Raw genomic sequence first — 20,065 nt, 5'->3', positions numbered from 1 at the left:
TGCCCCAGGATGTGAGGGAAGCTCTTGATATAGCAAAAATGTCTTATCTGGCTGAGCTATGTTGCTAGCCTGCTAAATATTCTGACTACTAGCATTAGCTAGACATAATTGGATACTGTTCTTCCTTTTGTATCCCAGAGTTTGAAATGCCACAACCAAAAGAAAGCATTAGCTTCATACAACCAGGACGTGTAGAATGTCCTACAGAAGAGAATTTGAAATCGAGATGGTGAGAGATTAAGCTTGAATAGCCGGAGTGTTTCAAAAGCCTCATTTGCACTCCATGAATTCAGACCACATTTGGTCTCAATGGGACGGCCTGGCCTTAGAGAAAGAATTCTTCTATACATCCACGGTTCACTTCTTTCACACACACACACACACACACACACAAAACCTCAGATGGTTTTATATTTTGATTGTCTACGACAAAACATTGGACAGGGTTGGAGAAATGTGGAAAATGTCAACCATGTTCCAAAGGTCCCTAAACATCAGTGGGGGGAAATAATAAATAAGAAGTTGATAACTACACCCACATGAGGAATCAAAAACACATAGCATCTTACCAGTACCTCACAAAAACAAACATCCCTCATATTCTAATATCACATGGCTAATATTATTACAGCCAAAGCATGGATTTATCTGAAAGCTTGAGTTAATCGGAGAAAGATGTCTTCTGTCAACACATAAACGTGAGTTCAGCATGGCCAGCTGTCTTTGTCCAATACTCTATCTTGATTGATGTTTCTGTCTGTGCAGTACATAACTGCGCAGGACATTTTCAGATGGTTCCAGGTCCTTTGAGAGGTTGCTGAGCTCTATGATGAGGTGGCGCACCATTAGATCATAGATCTAGATAACATGATAACTATGATAACAGGATACTTGTAGTCTACTGTACATACAATGATAGTATAAAAGTTAAGGTTTTTCATAACTTCAAGCCCTTTGAAACCACACACCCATTCAGAATTATAATGTACCTTATTGTTACATTTGCAATGCTCAAGCATCCATTTGGATGAATCAAAACTAATTTTCTTTTATGCCCCATTCCACTGCCTCAGAGAGCACGGTGAGATTTATTTGATGCCATTGCAGTCTTAGATGTTGTTTCTCAAAGATTAATGTGAGGCAATTGGGCATCCCACAATGTTTCCACACAAGACAAAAGTATCCCTGACGTAGGCATGGGTAGCCATACTTCACAAATATCCACCATTTTTACTTTGCCAGGAATTTTTTGGGGGGGAAAACTTACCACAGAAATGCAGAACATTCTATCAAAACCCAAAAAATGTTATTTTGTGTGGCGGTTGGTGAATTTGTTCCTTCAGTGATATTGCACTCCATCATGGTTACTTTCATACATGTGATCTGCAGTGTAACAGTAGCCTCCTCCTCCTCCCTCCCTCCCTCCCTCCCTCCCTCCCTCCCTCCCTCAGGTTGGCTGAGCTGGGCTGAAGTGGTCGTCTATCATTCAACCTTGGACTACCCCTCCAAGGCAGTCATGGCATTCATTGCGGTAACCGATTTGGACGGCCCTAAAGTAGGCTGGAGATTGTTTCCATATGGTGCCAATTTCAAGCCCACTGACTCATTTTGGTCTCAAATCGGCATCCATTTCCACACTGTCACGTCAATCACTCTGTGCCCACTTCAAACACTTACAGATATAAATCTTTGGTATTGTAATAAGAAATGTCACTGTCCACCAGTGGAGGCTAGTGGAGGTAGAAATTGGAGGAAGGACTCATTGTAATGCATGTAACAGAATAGGGAATGGTATCAAACACACATGGGGGAACAAGGGGAAACTGGAGGCTAAAACAACTATCAGTGTGATATCCTCAAGATGTGTGTTGTAATCCAATATGTAAGTAGGGACCAAATTCAGTCTAATAAAATGTTGAGAAACCTGTGAACATCTACAGCTGTCAATGTTGAATTTTCATTATCATTGGTGCGGACTCCTAGTAATTGAAAATGTCAGTTATCAGATGTGATACTAAATCTCCCGTTACAATCAACAAAACACTTTACTTCCATAACTGTAAGTGATGCATATTATGGAATTTTGCACCATGTTTCACTTACCTGTATAAGGATGAATATTTCATCAGATGCCGAAAGGTTTATATTCTAAATACCAGTTTGAGCATTGAACCTGCACATTTAAGTGTGACGTGCTTTTATCAGATGTTACCGTGTTTTAAATCATGAGATGCAAAGGTTATTATCCCCCTCCATCTACATGGCTTGGCAATAACTAGAATGTGCCTGCTTCTATTCCTCTCCAATCTCATTATTGAAATGTAGATTATGAGTGTATTGGCCTTGCTCCGACATAATAAAGGACTCTTTGTCTGCGTGGTTATAATTGCCCTTCATTTAGACACTCTCCCTCCCTCCTCCTCCATCCCTCTCCTCACCCCCACATCCTGCCACATCCATCTACAAAGCAGGCTCTGGATCTAGCCCCTCTCTCCTGGGGCGAGTCCTTTGACCTCCAGTTGAGGGGACAGTGCTGTGTTGTGTTGTGTATAGTGTGGCCGCCTGCCCTGTGCCATTGACCCCTACAGTGGACCAAAGTGGACCGTTCCGGCGGCAGAGCCCACATTCCAGAGCCTCGGCGTTCCTGCGGCAATACTGGCAAGAGCTCAGAGGATGCTAGCAGCCAACAGTCGGACTTCACTGACAGGAAGACGTGTCCAGTGATCTGGCCCCCAGCCGCTGCACTGGGGTCCCAGGTGTGCATCCTCTCGTGGAAGTAATGTGTTCCCTCTTTCATCTCTCATGTGAACGTGCAGCCACATTAGCATTCATTTGATTCAGCTGAACTTGGCTATCCTACAGGGAGAGAAGGAAGAAGCAGACACTGGTGTGCTGTACTTCACTGAGGAAGTCATTTGTATCCGTGAGAAATTGGGAGTCAATCTAAGGGATCTCTTAGAAAACGTATCATCTTGTTTGCATTTCCTGTTGTTAATTAAACATCTTTCATTTATCTTTCTCTGTTGGCGTGTCTTAGACAGCCAAGGAAGCAGAGTAGGTGCAGAAGACAACAGTGAGGATATTAGCTAATCAATATGATGCCAAGTAGTAAGTACAGTAAACATGTTTGTACAAGCATTTGCAAGTGTTGGCTGTGCTGAAGCCACATTCATTTTTGCATAAATAGCCCACAGCAAAGGCAAGGTTATGGAAGGTGTGAAAAGACAAACAAATGAAATATTCACTAAAAAGCCCAGGCAATGGCAATACAGTAAGACCATTGTCAAACAGGTCCAGGGTTGCCGACGTAGAAATTGACGAGTAGAAAACTTGCAGAGCTGTAAATTGTGCTATGCAGGGTAGAAACTAAACACACACATACACTCAATGGTTTATTTCAGAGTAGTAAAAATTACAATTGCTAGGATCCTTCTATTACTGTATATTTGGCTGCTGCTCTTCTACCACAGTTTGTGTCCTTGTGACATCAAAAGCAATGTTCTCATGCACCACTGCTCCGAATGCCAACTGAGATAATTGCAGATACACATTTGTAGTGCTGTCATATTTGCCCAGTAACACTGAAAACATTGGCATGGAAGATTAGTCATTGTTCTATTGATTCATATGTGGGCAGTAGCAGCAATTTCACTCATGTGGAACAGTGGTTGAGAAAACACAGTTCTCCTCCACAAAGGACAAACACATGCTGAGGAAAGCATTACTCCGATGTGCGTCTGTCTGCATGTGCCAGAGACTCTTCTTTTACCTCATACTGTACATTCTGGAATTGTATGAAAAATAAATGTAACTCATTTGGTCTGGTTACTTAACCTATAACAATGTACATTTTGTTATCACTTGTGGTGGTTGACCATTTTACTCCATTTTCAATCTTAAAACCAATCCTTTTCCTGATAGAAAAAAAACAAAATACCTTGATGGAGAGGGTATTTACTATACCTAGTCTCAAACCCAAACAGGCACAAATCTTATAATGAGAGCATACATCATGTGCCTCCTGACTACCTTGTCTAGTCAAGGTTTTACCATTCTGGAGAGGTATTGAATAACGGTCAATGAGAAGAATTAATGAGCGACATGTCTTTTCCTGTGGAGTTGTGCATTGAAAGTGAAGGTACACACGGGGGCTGGCGCTGTAAACTGGCATGAGGGAACGCTTCTTTAAAAAGGATCTAACGCCTTGGGCCAAGAGCGAGTGACTGAGTTTTCCTTGAAAAAATATCTTGTTACACCTAATGTTGATACAGTATGTTTGGTGATGTGCAAGTTATTCCTTTGAGTTGTCGTCTTCACTGTGTAGAGCTTCACAGTTATCTAGCATGGTGGCGGGCGGGTGGGTGGGTGGGTGGGTAGGTAGAAGGGGAGGTTGGGAGCAGGAGCCAGTCTCTTTTTCATCAGACGTCCGTCATCTCATCCTCCAACTCATCCCCCTCCATCTCTCCCTCTGCATCCCCCTCCTCCTCCTCCTCCTCCTCAGACGTCATATCCACCTCATCCATCTGAGAGACACACTTTGGACACGAGCAAACAAACAGGTAGTTCTCCCTGGAAAGAGAATAATGGCATTACATAACTCACATGACTGCTTGTCTTGTAGAAGCAAGAAACAAGAGAATAACGGTGATAACACGTATTTGCGTCAATCTGTTTTCCCCTGGTTGCCCATCATTCTTCCCTCAGCTTCTTGGCAAAACAAATGGTGCTCAACACCCATAACACACTGTATACATGTATGAAGGTAATACACTATGGATCTGTACAGCCAGTGGTAATTTGATGGATAGTGAATGAAGCCTGTCTTTATTCACCCTGCCTGGAGACACAGCTGCAGCATTTCAAGGTAAAGAGCTTTTCTACAGGATACGTATTCACTGTATCAAAACATCTCAGGAAACAAACCTGCCCATGGTTTTAAAGGGCAATCTATAATTGGTACATCCATTTCTGGACTTTTAAATTAATTATATATAGCCATTGATTCTTGAAGAATATAACTTAGACATGCCTCATGAGCCTAGTTCAACTGTGTTACCCCATCAGAACACAAAATATATTAAGCTTAAACTGCATTGCTTCTATAATTAACTATAATTGTGATCTCATGGATGGGCAGTCCTTGCATCCATAGCACTGTCTATGAATTTGGGAGTGGTTACATTTCTCCTGCCACCATCCCTTAGCTGTTTACCAAAAAAGTCGCAGGGAGACGGCTTTGTTGTGGTTTGAATAACAAATCGCACCTTAAAGGTTATAAGATAGGTGGTAGATTGACAGCTAGCTAATCAACGGCGGGAAAGTGTAGGGGCTCAGGAATAACCATTGCTTCCCCCCCCCCCCCACCCTCTCTGTCAACACCTGCACAAAATGTCCTATTATCCCATGGGATGGAGGCTATTGATCTAAAGACTGGATTGAGAACAGTTTCAGTCTGTCTGATGGGATTCATACACAGGGGATTGTGGTTGTTTACCTGAGGGTTTTGTGTCTGCTGTGGCGGCTCCTGTCCCGTTGACAGCAGTCCAAGTAACTGATACAGATCTCCTACAGATTAAACAAACAGATAAACCATAACAAAAACAACAGTTAGGAATATGTCCGTAGATTCACTTCTAAAACACCTCCAAATGCTTTTGTTACAGTCGATCAAGATCTCTCTATTTATACAACAGCAATATTCTTCCAATCTTCCCTGAGACTATATTGGCTGTAGAGGTTGGTTCATGTTTATTCAGACCCTTGTTACAGATTGTTCTGCCATCCTCCCAATGCCCGTTAGCAAAACATATGTAAAGCGTTTAAGTTGCCAGAGTTTCGATACAGAGCAAAGCCTGGCAAAAACATTTCTGGAGCTCCTCTGACGCCAGCATTGCAGGCAGATGCAAGCAGATGCAAGCCATCTCATTCTCTCCGACAGGCTGACAACACCGCTCCAATCCTTAAAATATCAGCCTTCCTAATACAGTCTGACAACGGACAGCGCACAGACACGCAGCTGGATGTTCTCTCCCGTCTGTCTGTCCGTCCTGTCTCATCACCCATGACCTCTACTGACCTCTCCTGGGCTGATGTCACTTAGGGCAGAGAGGTGAAGCAGGAAGTTGTTGTCTGGGAAAGATGCCTCCGCGCTGGGTGTGCAGCTATGGTTACCTAGAGAGAAGAAACACAAAAGGTATTTTAATTAAAACATAGCCTTTTGTCCAGGGCAGCAATGACCAGGGCAACCATGTTTTCTGATATCATGCCATGGGTTTTTGAACCGGGGGGGAGGTTAAAATCTGATAGCAGGAGCACTCACATGAGCTTTGAAGCAGGAAGAGTCCAGAACCCTCACAGTTCAGAAAGTCCCCGGTCTCTGCAGGAGAGGAGAAAACAAATCTAATATTCAGCTGACCTTCATTCATATCAGTACAATAGACCCATTCTGTTGTTAACGATTTCAAATGTACCCAAGAGCTACGCTCATTCAGAGCAGTACCAACTAGGCTATCAGTCACAGACATTTAAAATATGGCCTCTACAAATATTCTGCCGCTGTTTGGTGGTGAAGTTATCATGCTCCAGACACGTGTGTTTGATACCATTCATCAGTCCATCCCTTACAATGAGCCCGTCCTCCTGATTTTAACCTCCACCAGCCTCCCATACATCATGCACATCGTGTCTTAGCAGCAGATCTTGGGAGGGAAAAGTGACCTTTCTCTATGTCCTTGTACAGCTGGTCAATGAAGGAATCCAATTGCTCCCTCTGCTGGCCAGGCAGCTCCAGTGCATCACATGCATGTACCCATCGGCTAAGGGAGCTAGGTGAACAATATGAGAAAACCCAAAAAACAAAATCAAAAGATATTCAGAATTGCGGAAAAAAATAAAAAACTCCTTTCCCAAATGACTGTAAACCAAAGCAAACTTCTAGTTTTGTTAATTAAGCAGTTAGATTTCTGCTTTTATGCAATATGAGAGATGGGGAGTAAGACCGTACCTGGTTCCTATGCCCTGTCCATTGGTCCCCACCAGAGAGAAGAGAGAGCGGAATCCTTCAGGAGTAAACCACTGTAACAGCCAATGGCAACACAATAGAATTCTCACATCAGTTCTGATGGAAACAGGGTAGCCTAATATGGACGTAATTCCATAAAAATAGCATTAATGAGAAGGAAATGGTCTGACACTAACCCGATTGAGATGATCGTCATAAAGTGCCGTTGTAAACAGATTTCGCAGCAAGGCCAACTGCCCCTGGAAAACAACAAGAAATTGCGTCAAAAAGGGTAACAGGCTTGAAGGAACACTGCTTTGAGAAAAATGTAATTTCTTTGGTTCAGCTTATCTATGGTGGTTTCAGGAACGGTGCGACATTTATAATATATGCCATTCAGCTGACGCTTTTATCCAAAGCGACTTACATTGCAGTGAGTGCATACATTTCAGCATATATGGTCCCAGTGGGAATCAAACCCACAACCCAAGCGTTGTTAGCACCATGCTCTACCAACTGAGCCACAGAGGACCACATTTCAATGTTGAGGACCACCTGTTCACATTCTAAAAATATTCATATTCATTCATGGTGTCGTCAATAATCACCTGGAACTTCTCTCCCAGGAGCTTGTGTGCTATCTCCTCCTCCTCATTGGCTGCACGGCTGCAGAACTGGGAGAACAGCTTCTGCCAGCGCCCTTTGTCTTGGGCCTACACAACAGACATTCATCACAGTTTTGCTTATTGGGATGCAAATACAGTTTCTCACTGCATATAAATGGGAAATGTGCCAATACTCAGATGATACCATGTCCGTACACATCAGCGATTTCTATGAAGCAAATAGTACCATAGAGCAGACAGAGTGGTGTGATGGAGGAGGAGAATCACCTGTTTAACAGTGCCCACCATCCTGGCCATGAGCATGATGCTGGAAGTCTCTGGAGGGTAGTGCATACTCCTGAGGGAAACAGGGGACCACATACAGCTGTAATCAAAGCCAAAATGTAGCCTGCCCTCTCCTCTGACCGAATGGGTTTATCTAGTGGAGAAATTAAACACAGAGCCCCCCCATCTCACCTCCATTCGTCCTTTAGTTTGTTGATGGGGTGGTCCGGGTCATCATGGGAGGAGCCCAGACACAGGGCCCTATGGTACTGGTCTGCCGCAGCCTGCCGACACTCTTTACTACAGTACATCACCTGTAGGGGGAGACAGAGTCTCAATAAACCTCATGATGAAGAAACATGTCAAGATTGATACCAGCATGTGGTTTTGCATACAACAGAGAGAAATAAGCATTGTGAGTTTGACATCTGTGTGAAAGGTGCATCCCTGACTAATGAGTGCATCAATAGATTGCAGTCAGTGCCTCTCCCACACACAACCTAATACAAATAACATTCACTATGTGAAAACAATATTGTGAATGCCAGCTGGGCATTTGCTCAGACCGATCCAGTTGAAGGAGACAAGGAGAGGAAGCCATTTAAGGCTACTGAGAAGCATCCCTGTATCAGGGGATCCCATGTTGACCTGGTTCCTATAGCCTCAACTAAAGGGTTAATAATAGATGGGGCAGTAGGGAGTCTGGGTGGACCTATAACCCAAGGTTTGCAGGTACGAGACACACCTGGCATTGCGGGCAGCCTTGGTGCAGCTCTGGGCGAACTCTGCACAGCTCAGGGTGGGGCAGGTTGAGACCTTGGATACCAGTGAGTCTCCGAGCATTCTCCTCCGCTGTCTCCAGAGCACGCAAGCAGTACTCACAGGCTGGAGATGGGACAGGGTGAGGAAGGTGGAGAGAGAGAGAGAGAGAGAGAGAGAGAGAGAGAGAGAGAGAGAGAGAGAAAAAATCAATGTAAACAGGCCGGAACATTCTTTGAATCAACCCCAACTCTGAACACTCAAGAGGCACTTCTTTCTGTTCATCATAGGCCAGCTGTAAGGGTGAGATTGTTCTTTACCAATGATATGTGATTCACTGACAGACAGTCCATCACCTACATCAACCCAGATGGCACCAACCTTTGTATTTGTACATGGCATTCCACAAAAACTGTGCAGAGACTAGAGGGCGCTCTATAAAAATGGTGTCTCCCTTTTTGATGCTCTTCTTGGCAAATAGTCCTTTGCCCTAAAAGAAAAGAAAATATGAGTTAAATCTTACAAAGGCCATGTATATTCACACTGGTGGCATGTCATATAACCCTAGCTTTTCCACTTCAGCTCCAGTGAAGACCGATACATTATGCCATGCCAAGTGTTTGATTAGTAACTTCTGTTTCTAAAATGACTTAGCCTAGCGATCTCAGCTTTCCCATACAGCAAATATATTGGCTATTATTACTATAAATGGCTCTAATGGCCCATCATTTCATATGCTCTATTTTGCGAATATCAAGTGCCCACTGCCCAGCCCAGCCCGTGCCCAGCTGTCAGCCAGATTGACAACTTGCGTGCGTGGCACTGCGATTGTCACCAGAACGAGATGAAAGCCAACTTATTTTAGACGAGCCTTTTCGTATGAATCGCTATCTTCGAATTACCTTGATCTTGTCAATAAATCGCACTTCCACACAACTGGTAACTTTGCCGGGCTCCACGCAGAGAGAAAACATGTCATCTTGGGGGGCAGCCATCTTCACAAAAACCTTTTCCCTTTCAACTCTGACACTGACGCACGTGTTTATCAAGAGAGAGAGCGGCGATGCCTAGCGGTTGCAAGCGGTACTTCACCATGTGTTTGTCAAATAGATGAGCAGGATGGACATACAGTACTGGACTGCTAGGCTACCTGGCGAATCCTATCATGCTTTTAATCTGCCATTGCAATAATCAATTATATTATGGAGGACAAAAATCCTGTTCTAGTATGTAGTGTACTACATTTGCATCAAATGTACATTTATGTTCTAAAAACTGCATGTACACCTGACAAAACAAATTAACTAGATCCACATTGTAATACAGAGGTGCAGATCTTACAAAACTCTCATTCCTGACTTCACAGCATCAATATTTTGAGGCACGCCGTCTGGCTCTGTGTGAATAGGCTCATAAATACACAAGGAGACACAAGGAGACAAATAAGAAATAGGCTTTATTCTTTATAATAATATCATTAAACATTTTTATATATCAAATCATAGCAAACATTTAATAGACTTTGAGTAGCAATTCATTCACTATGTACAGGAGGATATGGATAACACCTATCGATTAGTACGATATATTCAGGTAGTAATAATGTTATGTACAAAAAGCATTTTACCGTGCAAAGGCAAGTTATTCTGTAGTAATATAAGTTCAACAATCAGTCAATATTGTATTGTACAATTCTTCACACAATTACTATCTTGAGGGGAATGTGTTAAAATCAAGGGCATGAAAAAAAAAAAAAAAAAACATTCTGCAACCTTGGCCCACAAAAATCAAACAGACGTATTCTGGAATACACTCCTCATCTTGCCATGAGGACAGAGCACTAGGCATACTGGTTCACATTGATGGATCATGAAACATGCACAGTCCATTGGGATCTGCTATTCAACACTTCATTGCTTCACTGGTTAAAATTACCTCCACCAAACTGCCCTGAGTTTGGTTGAATAATGATTAAAAAAAAATAAAAAACTGTAAAATATGTCATATAAAATTTCAAATTAATGGATTCAACTTGCAAAAGAGATAGTGCTGCTGAGAGGCTTCACATTATATTTCCATAGTGATATATTATATATTACTATGTTAGGCCCTTTCTCCATTGTAGTGATTTACAATGCATCATTAAAAGGTTCACATTCTATGGAATATATATTATACAATATATTAAAACCATTAGTTAATGTATGATAATCTAGGCTCTGCTCTCACTATATTAATGCAGCAGATGTTGCCAGGACGACCAGGACCTGTTGACAGGTTATTATAGGATGGGACCTGGGGTGTCTGTGACAGTTATTCACACACAGCAGGCTCATTTGCATCCCCTGCTACGCATGTCCTCCACTCTCCCCTCCGCTGCCATCCATCAAAGGCCCTTGTTGTAGGTCACAACCTTGCTATCCGTTGCCATAGCGATCTCTGGCTCAAGGTGAGACACTTCGATCTGTTGTGGAACCAGAGAAAGGAGAGCCATAAACAGTTTAGTAAACTGTCCTCCATCTTGGCACCAAATGTTCTGTGATAAGAACATTCTTGGTGCCAAGATTCTAATTCTCTGGGTTTGTCAACCCCTCTCTCTCTATATATATATATTGCTCTGAGAGGGAGGGGTAAGCAGCACACAATACTAGCCCCCTTCTATCCTTAACCTAGTCTTTGAGCCCAGAACCTTCTTTGTTGTTAATAGTTAATAGTTATAATAGTTGTTGTTTGTAGTTAACCACAGAGAGAAAAACTGAGATGAGAGGAGAAGGAGGAAAATGTGAATTGTGTGTGTTAAATGAATTCCTCCTAGCTGTCCACCAGGCCGTCAGTCAGCAGCAGCAGTTACCTGAGACATCTGGGGGAAGAGGCTGATAGCCAGGGGCAGAGAAAGGCTGAAGGTAGCCAGGCACACCAAGCTGTGGATAGGCAGCAACAGCCTCCGATTACTCTGCAGGAATGGGAATCTGTAGAGGTCGAGGAAAACAGTAACACAAGCTATGAGTACATTCCGTATATAATATCACACAAAATGTTCTTCTTACACAAGATTATTATTTGTCAACTGGAACAGTGATGACACACTCCGTTAAAAACGTAAACAACACTGAAGCAATTCTCTATCATGTTTGGTGAGTAGGTTCCCTTAAACCTTGAGGATACGCAGGCTTTATGGTACTGAGATAAACATATTTTAGCTGATACTGTGCGACTACGTCGTACAACATATGTCTGACCCATCTTTATTAAAATCATGACTTACTTCTCTAGGTAGGACATGATGATGGGAGGGAGGACAAAGATGGGCATCGGGAGGACTACTCGAGTGAAGGCAGTCTCCATGATCGCCTGGAGGAAAACAACAACATTGTGCACATGCTCCATTTCCAATTAGGCAATGTGTTGCCTTCCATTTCCTCTCCGAGGAGATTTGACAGATAAGCAGAATGAAAAATGAAGCACAAACATGTGAGATGAATATGAAATGATGGAATAAACCCTCGTCTGCTTAATTAACCCCCGACTGACACGTTAGCAAAAGAGGCTGTATGGTATATCCCCCATACAGTGAACTAAAATGTTAATGAATGGGTACTTGTACCTTACAACATTTATCTTACAGGGATAATGCACATTAGCCAAATCAATGTTACTGTAAATGTGCCAGATTTAGGTAAATGCTGAGGCACATTTTCATCTGTAGTCATACACAATATACCGTATGATTGAAATAGTAAAAACAAAACAAACAAAAAAAACACTGACTGCAAAAACAGACGGTAACATAGTCCCAGTAATGGCTGGCTACTCACATGCTTGGCAGCGATCTTGGAGGAGCCCACCACGTTACCGTTGCTGTCCAGCACGTCGATGCCTTCCGACAGCTCATTGTGCCGCATGAGGCCTACGTTGCAAATGTTGGCACAGGCTGTTGGGGGGGAGGGAGGGAGGGAGGGGGGGGGCTGATAGTTACACTGGAGTTGACCTGTACCAGACATTGAGACAATGTGTCCGTTTCATATTGATTTGTTTGGACGATTCGACTGACTGCAGTGAAGGAGAATATAGACCTTCAAGAACAAGGAGAACGAAAGCTTACTGTAGCTTTATAACCTTGGCAGGAGATGCTTGAGGAGACACTTAGGTCGATCGTTGCACTCAGCTAATCACATAGGACTTAATGAAGACTCTTCCACATGGAGGAATCACCTGATCCAACTGTGAAATGAATCAACTTAATCTGTGAAATTAATCAGTGGCGTAATTGCCAATCCCTGCCTGGGCTGGGCTAGCAGCAAACAAATCAGGACATTTTATGAGCTTGCAAAAGTGTCTCCTTTTGACAACAGTGTTGTCATCTGTAGCTCTTTGTTAAAGGTGATTTATCCCTGTGGGGGAACAAGTGCTTTTTTTTTTTGATAGATCTACCAATAAAAGACCTACAGGGGGGACCCAGATACAGGAGAGGACAGAGAGGGTCCTCAATGCAGAGTTTTCATGCCCTCCTCTGGGTCTTATTGTGTTGTGGCAAATGATTGGTAATGTAGGTGGTTAGGGTTAGGGTTAGGGTTAGGGTTAGGGTTAGGGTTACCCTAACCCATGAATACATACCCACAGCTGGGAAGGGGATAAGTCTCTGTATCATCATGCGGGTTGTTGGGCTCAACTTGTTGGCTTTCTGAATCAGCATTTTCAATCCCACCTACACACAAACACATCAAAATCTCCATTGATAAACTTGAAACCTGCATAATAACCAAGGGACTAATAGTTATTACAGAGAACAAACACTTTACACATCATGTCAACACTGGGAGTATGTAATAACCATGTAACAACTATGTTATTACACATGGCGTGGCTAGTCATGAGAGATCCTGTGCTCTGAAAATGAATATCTATTATCATTATGTGCAATAATCACACAACTGACCGCAATGGAGACAGCACTAGTCACAGCTCCAACGTATCCCTGGAGAAACTTGGATGTTGGTGTAGGCTGATAGGATGACAACAAAATAATTGACAATGTATTACATTGCAGCCACTGATGCAAGGACTAAGACTGTCTAAAACATTCTTTGTGAACCTTTACCAATACTCTAGTATTACCTTATGCTGCGCCATTATTTGAACCCATATCTTCATAACATGTCTGGGCCAACTGATATACACAGAGGGTACCCGTTGCCATGAAAACAGAAGATTATAAGGACCAGGGACACTAACACTGAACTTCAATTGAACTGTATTTCAATAGCTTTACTGAGAATCAGGCTGTGAATAGGCTTTCCACAAGCCTTCCATACAGTACCTTGGTAGCGTTGCGGTTTGCATAGTTCACACAGGCATTGTGACTCTGGTTCAGCCACTGAAAGGAGAATAACAGACTGTGCGTCAGGGAAAGTCAATTAGTTATCCCGGCTGGAGAGTAGAGCGTATCCAATGTGGATATTACAGACATGGGACAGTAATGGATGGAAAGGTTGCATGTCAAGACTTTTCTTAAACCAATTATACTTTTTTCCATTCCCCTCTTTCCTTCTTTCATTCCTCACTCTAGACTCCTCTGTTTCTACACCTCTCTCTCTCCCCTTCGCAGGAGGGAACCTACTGAAAACCAGTGGGTCTGACAAGGCCTCAAGTTATTTTAAATTTGTTTCGTTTTTTTTAAAACTGAATTTTATAAATAATGAACAAATGAAATTACCTGCCAGATAATAGTTGACACCACAGTCTGATTTGGAAGAAGAAGGCCCACGACCTAGATAAAAACCAGGAAGGGAGACACTATTGGATGTATCTGATTCAAAACTACTGGTTCTACAGTATATATCTCACAGCCAATAAGTATATAGTATATACAGTACCAGTCAAAAGTTTGGACAAACCTTCTCATTCAATGGTTTTTCTTTATTTTTATTATTTTCTATATTGTAGATTAATATTGAAGACATCAAAACTATGAAGGAACACATATGGAATTATGTAGTAAACAAAAAAGTGCTAAACAAACCAGAATATGTTTTATATTTTAGATTCTTCAAAGTAGCCACCTTTTGCTTTGATGACAGCTTTGCACACTCTTGGCAAGGTGTGTCCAAACTTTTGACTGGTACTGTATCTAACAGCCAATAATGACAATGGCCAAGAAGATGGAAGGTTACATACAGTAGTCAACTTCAGGAAGTTGAATATTGTATACATAGATATACATATGAAATTATGATTTGATTTTAAGACTTACAATTGGTGTTCCAAACGGGACATAACCTGTGTGGTGCAGAAAGTATGATCAGCGTAAAAAAAAAAAATGACTTTAACAGAAAACAACGTCAATCTTGTGAAGATCTTCATCTGAAATCATACCTGACATTCGTAATGGCATGAAGATCTTCTCTCCTGTGTCAGGGTGTATGATGGCCTACATTCAGATAGATTATTACATCATCATCATGCTGCCAGTAGGAGAGGGAATGAATGCATGTGGCAACGTATGTCTGTTGAGTGGGATCATGTGACTTTTCACAAAGTAGATTTACGCCACAATTTACCTGCTTGACTTTTTGAGCCTCCCACAGCTAGAGAGTGAAAGACAGTTGAGAAGAAGAAATGTTTACTTCAAATATGACTTCATTTATTTCATCCAGAGCAACTTACAATTAGTGCATTTGAATAAGAGGCCTGAAACATCCACATAACACAAGCAGCGTAAAAAAAATAAACGTTATGCTTGAGAGCAAGAGGCTCTTTGAAAAGGTGAAAATATCATTTAGATAACAGTGTGCTCACCTGTCGATCTGACACCCCAGGTGGAAGAGTCCCATGTTTAAAATCATCAAGGAGTTCAACACATTCTTTCAATCTTCTCTACGGGTGACAGACAAGAGGGTTTTTTGAGTGAATAAGACAACTGTGTGGTTGGCTCAAGGTTAGGCTCTTATTATAAGTTTACAGTGGATGAGCTATATGACTGATTCTTCGCATTGTAAAAAGGTTTCATAGGATGAGGTGTGTAGTATAAAGTTATCTATAGTTTGGATTTCATGTTTGCAACTTGTACTCTACCTCTGACACAAAGAGGGTGCTGGGGTCGATGATCTCCACAAAGTGTCTCAGCCGACCTAGAAATGAACTCTGGAAGAAAGAAAGTAATGACAATAACTACTAAGTAACCCCCCCACCGCCACCCCCCCCCCCCCACCCCCACCCCCCCCACCCCCCCCCCCCCCCCATTTAAATAGATACCTTCACATAAACTGGTGAAGTAATAACAAGAGGACAGGGGAAATGGCAGAGCTGAATTAATGCCGAAAATAATTCAGCATTGAATTAATTTATCCATGCTTCACTTCACATGACTTGACACGGATTTTATTAAAGTGGATGCAATTGCTTGCTATTGCTAATTGTTGTTTTGGCGTCAACGACTTGAAAATATTTGGGGAATGCAAAGTAAAAACAAAGCAACCGACTGTGTGGGGGGGGTGACACTGTTTTAAAGACTTGATGCAAGTCAAGAGCCCTTATTTTGGAGTGACCCTGTTTTTACCACTCCAGGTTGGAGCTGTTGTTGAAGCATTCCGCTTTTCTGCTCTCCACTTACTATTTAGACGGGCATGCCAGCCCGGTACGCTGTGTGCCAACAGTTTGAAAAGGCCTGATGGCGGTTGATGCCAACAGTCTCTTTGGCAAACCAGATGGACTGAAACATGGCGACTTCAATCAGACGCCTCTGAGCCATTTATTACTGATGGAAGGCAGGCGACGACGGGAACGAGCAGGACGAGCTCGTCTCTCCATCTTCATCGTGTTTTCAGACATCAGGTTTTTAATTGAAAACGCGAGACGCCGTCCTCAGTCTCTCCGAGCACACAGTTGGGAAGACTGAAGAATGCACCTTTCTTTGAACCTGTCTGTGGCTCTTTTTGTCGAAAATCAATGCAATCTTCTCCCCACTCCCGGTCCATGTGTGTAGCATGGCTGTTTTGTAAGGTTGGGCTCCATGTGAGGAGACTGATTTAATTATTCATGTGTTTCAGCTTTCCAGAGAATACACAACACACACACACAGCTACTGTAGCTAGCAGAGACGGATCACGGCAATAGGAGACAGAGAGCTTTATGCTGATTCAAGAGCTAGCTGGCCTATTTTTAACTGCTGTGATGCAACAAACTGAAAACGTTACTCCGTACTGTATTTAATAATTATATTAAGCCGACCTCGGCTGACAATTTTGGGGTCAAAGAAATAAAGGTCTGCTGTGATGAAAGGTGTACAGTAGGTTCATGTTCCATCAACCAAAGGTAAATGCTGGAGCATGTGAGCAATAACACACATTTCTTATTCGGCTACCATATACATGCACTAGAATTGTTTGGATATTTCTACCTCTATATTTGGAGGTTCCAATTGGGGATCTTAATGGGCTGCTATTATCAAGCTTCCTATGTGAATTGCTATCATCAGCTATCTGTGAGTGAACGGTCTTGTTCCAAGAACCTTTTGGCTTTCTTGTTATTCCTCTTGCATTCGCAGTGATAAGACATGTGTGTCAAACAACATAACAGCAACAGACACAGCAACGGACAACTCACACACTGTAGTGACTGACAAGCTGTCTTTGGACTTTGTTCTGGGCTATTTCAGCACGTAAATCATTTCCTTAAAGCATATTACATTTTATACAATAGACCAGTGAACCGAACGACTGAAGATCAGTAAAACGTGAATGTCAGGGTTCAGACATTATAATATTGTTAATTAACAGTTGTCAGTTACAATTTCAGCTGACGTGAAGGTCACATTTGCAGATTGCACATTGCTGTTGGACAATGCAAATTAACTTCTCAGGATGGAGAACTGGCAGATATGTTAAAGATAAGAATGGATGTGGCCTATTAATCTTCAACACATTATCATGGGGTGACCCAGATTTTTTAGAAGCTACAATGTCTGATGTAAGTCTACAAAATGCATCGAAAAAGTAAAACATTTATTAGAATAAATGTTTTTTTAACAACCCTTTTCAGAAAAAATATCAAATCCGTACTAACTTAAGTTAATTGTAATTAAAGGGTTATTTTGTTTTATTTCTGCCCGTTTTAGCCTGTGCAGAAATGCACACATACAGTGGATTACACGAACATCTCTTAATTGTTGTCCTATAGATTTTCCATGAGGAAAGGCTGTTTTAGATCAAATATGTAAAATAAGATGCATTTTTGTCAGTATGTGCCCATACAAAGTAGTGCTGTAGCGATACCCCTGTGCACCCTGCAAGCACGATGAGAGACCCACTCCATAATCACCTCAAAAGTCATCTGCTAATCTCTGTAATTTGATAATCAATTAAACCATTGTGTTGCATTGCACAAAGTAGCACGATAGAAACAAATGTATCGCTTCACATTACAGGCAACTTTCGCTACAAACTAACGGATCATCATGATGCGCTTACAGGGAGGGGAGAGATCGGCGAAGATGTGTTTTTTACACCAACCTCAAAGATGACAAACATGCGATTACTTAATGATACAAAGTCATAAAAGATGTTTTACCTGATCATATCGAGGTCTCCCAAGCTGAAAGGCAGGATAGGCTGGAGATTCCGCCATGACAGCAAGTATTACTTATTAATGAACTGAATCATGAAACAGATTTTTAAGTAGACTGAACTATACTCCCGTGTGAAAGTAGCAGTCTAGTCAAGCGATGACTCGCGATGTCACATGGGATGTGTAGTTTGTGTCATGTCGACTTTCACAGCGAAAGTTGGACGAGATGACTACACATCCCAAATAATTGATAAGTTAAAAGGAGTCATTGCATAACGGTTCTTCTCGTTGGGAAGATGCGCTGCAGATGCAAACATTCTCCGATGACTCCTCCACCTCCAGTTGACCCAATTTCACACCTGCATTGTTTAGCCTGCAAGGTACCTCCTGGTAGGTAGGGATGCAGTCAGAATAACATAGCATCACTATCCAAAGAGGTTATAGCAATATGAGCCAATGTTATTGTATGAATGTTTCCAACTAATAATTCATGTTTCCATCTGTACGAAAGCTTAGAGGCGAGCCCAAGTCATCTATGCTGTATGCAAGTCTTTATCCTTTGAGTGTGCAACAGAGATCCTCGTTTTTCAATGATTTGTCCTGTATGGTTGTCTTTAGTCACCATGTATAACAGAGTAATAACATGTAATAACTGTAAAGAGAAATGCAAAGTAAAACCAGTGGTCAGCATTTCATATTCCTGTATGTGACACAGACACACATTAATAGAAAGCCGGTATACCTGATGGGAGCTTTACCTCTCTTTAGAAAAACATTGGCCACATATGTTTCACTTCTTAGCCACAGATCTACCTTTGAACTGTCGTACTACAGTGCTTATCAAGTCTGGTTATAAAGTTACTAAAAAGACAAGCCATAGATTTTTTATAACATGAAGCAATACAGATACCGCAACTTATTCATTGATAATTGTATGAATGCTGGTACTGGATAATGTGTTACTTATTCCTGTTACACAGTAGTTCACTGTTACGTCTCGTCTTGTTCGTTAGTGTGTTTGTCTTTTTCATGTTAATACATTTTTGTTCCCTGTTTATGTTTGTGTCTCTCACCTTATCTCTCGTTCCAAAAACTTCACTACCTTCCCTTGTTTCTCGCCTGCGTGATCGTCTACACTGCCCTGATAGGATTCACCTGTTCCTCATCATCCTTCCCTGTGTATTTAGTCTGTGTTTCCCGTCTCGTTGCCAGTTCGTCTTTGTGCCTTAGTGTCAAAACGTCCCAGCGATGTTCATAGTGATTTCTTGTCTTCCTGGTTTTTGATTTTTGTTAGTTTTTCCGAGTTTGCCTTTTGCCTTTTCCCTGTTGGATTATCCACCTCCTGTTTGTCTGACTACCCGTGTACCATACCCTGCCTGCCCTGCCTACCCTTTTTTGGATATCTGCCTCTCTACTAATTGTTTACCTGTGTACCAAATCCTTTTCCTGGAATTAAAGGATTATTCTTTTGGATTAAGCTTTTGTCCCGAATCGTGCGATTGAGTCCTCTACCTTGGTCTACCGTCATTACAGTTCACAAATAGTTTCTATACTTAAGTTTTGCAATTTACAGGAACATTTGAATTCTAGATATTGGATCTAAATTAACATATCTTGCATGGTTTGTAAGGATGGGTTACAATAACCATATCACTAGAATGACTCTTACTCTATTGCAATAATAGTAGTACCTAATAGGCTTTAAGGTTTAACATCAGGTTCCCACGCTCATGCTGACATTGTGCTCAAAAACGGAAGGAAAATCAATATTAGCAGTGCCCTCTAGCGGAGACAGTACAAAATAACTGCATGACTGCAAGTGTAGGTTGGACTTTCACACGGGATTTATAAAATA

At 41.9% G+C, this 20,065-nt stretch overlaps 2 protein-coding genes across 2 annotated transcripts; both read right to left on the bottom strand.

The window, feature by feature from the left end:
• Positions 1–3,379: 3,379 nt before the first annotated feature.
• Positions 3,380–9,644, bottom strand: smyd5 (SMYD family member 5; the record flags this gene model as incomplete). The annotated part of the gene is made up of 13 exons (XM_083686541.1): positions 3,380–4,569; positions 5,495–5,565; positions 6,077–6,171; positions 6,320–6,376; positions 6,718–6,824; positions 7,004–7,074; positions 7,198–7,260; positions 7,609–7,713; positions 7,894–7,963; positions 8,083–8,204; positions 8,636–8,775; positions 9,031–9,139; positions 9,552–9,644. 13 exons carry the CDS (start codon positions 9,642–9,644, stop codon positions 4,419–4,421), a joined length of 1,254 nt encoding a protein of 417 aa, XP_083542667.1. The 3' UTR covers positions 3,380–4,418.
• Positions 9,645–11,018: 1,374 nt separating this feature from the next.
• sfxn5b (sideroflexin 5b) lies at positions 11,019–18,496 on the bottom strand. Its single transcript, XM_083685797.1, has 14 exons — positions 18,214–18,496; positions 15,721–15,789; positions 15,445–15,522; positions 15,207–15,233; positions 15,022–15,076; positions 14,900–14,925; positions 14,363–14,416; positions 13,967–14,023; positions 13,586–13,651; positions 13,264–13,354; positions 12,465–12,580; positions 11,915–12,000; positions 11,501–11,618; positions 11,019–11,113 (listed from the first exon to the last, which is right to left on the bottom strand). Exons 1-14 carry the CDS (start codon positions 18,268–18,270, stop codon positions 11,036–11,038), a joined length of 978 nt encoding a protein of 325 aa, XP_083541923.1. The 5' UTR covers positions 18,271–18,496; the 3' UTR covers positions 11,019–11,035.
• Between the last annotated feature and the right edge of the window lie 1,569 nt (positions 18,497–20,065).

Source organism: Argentina silus, assembly GCF_951799395.1.
Source record: "Argentina silus genome assembly, chromosome: 15".
Taxonomy (NCBI): domain Eukaryota; kingdom Metazoa; phylum Chordata; class Actinopteri; order Argentiniformes; family Argentinidae; genus Argentina; species Argentina silus.
Note: the sequence above shows the minus strand (reverse complement) of the source record. Positions and strands in the feature narration are given on the sequence as shown.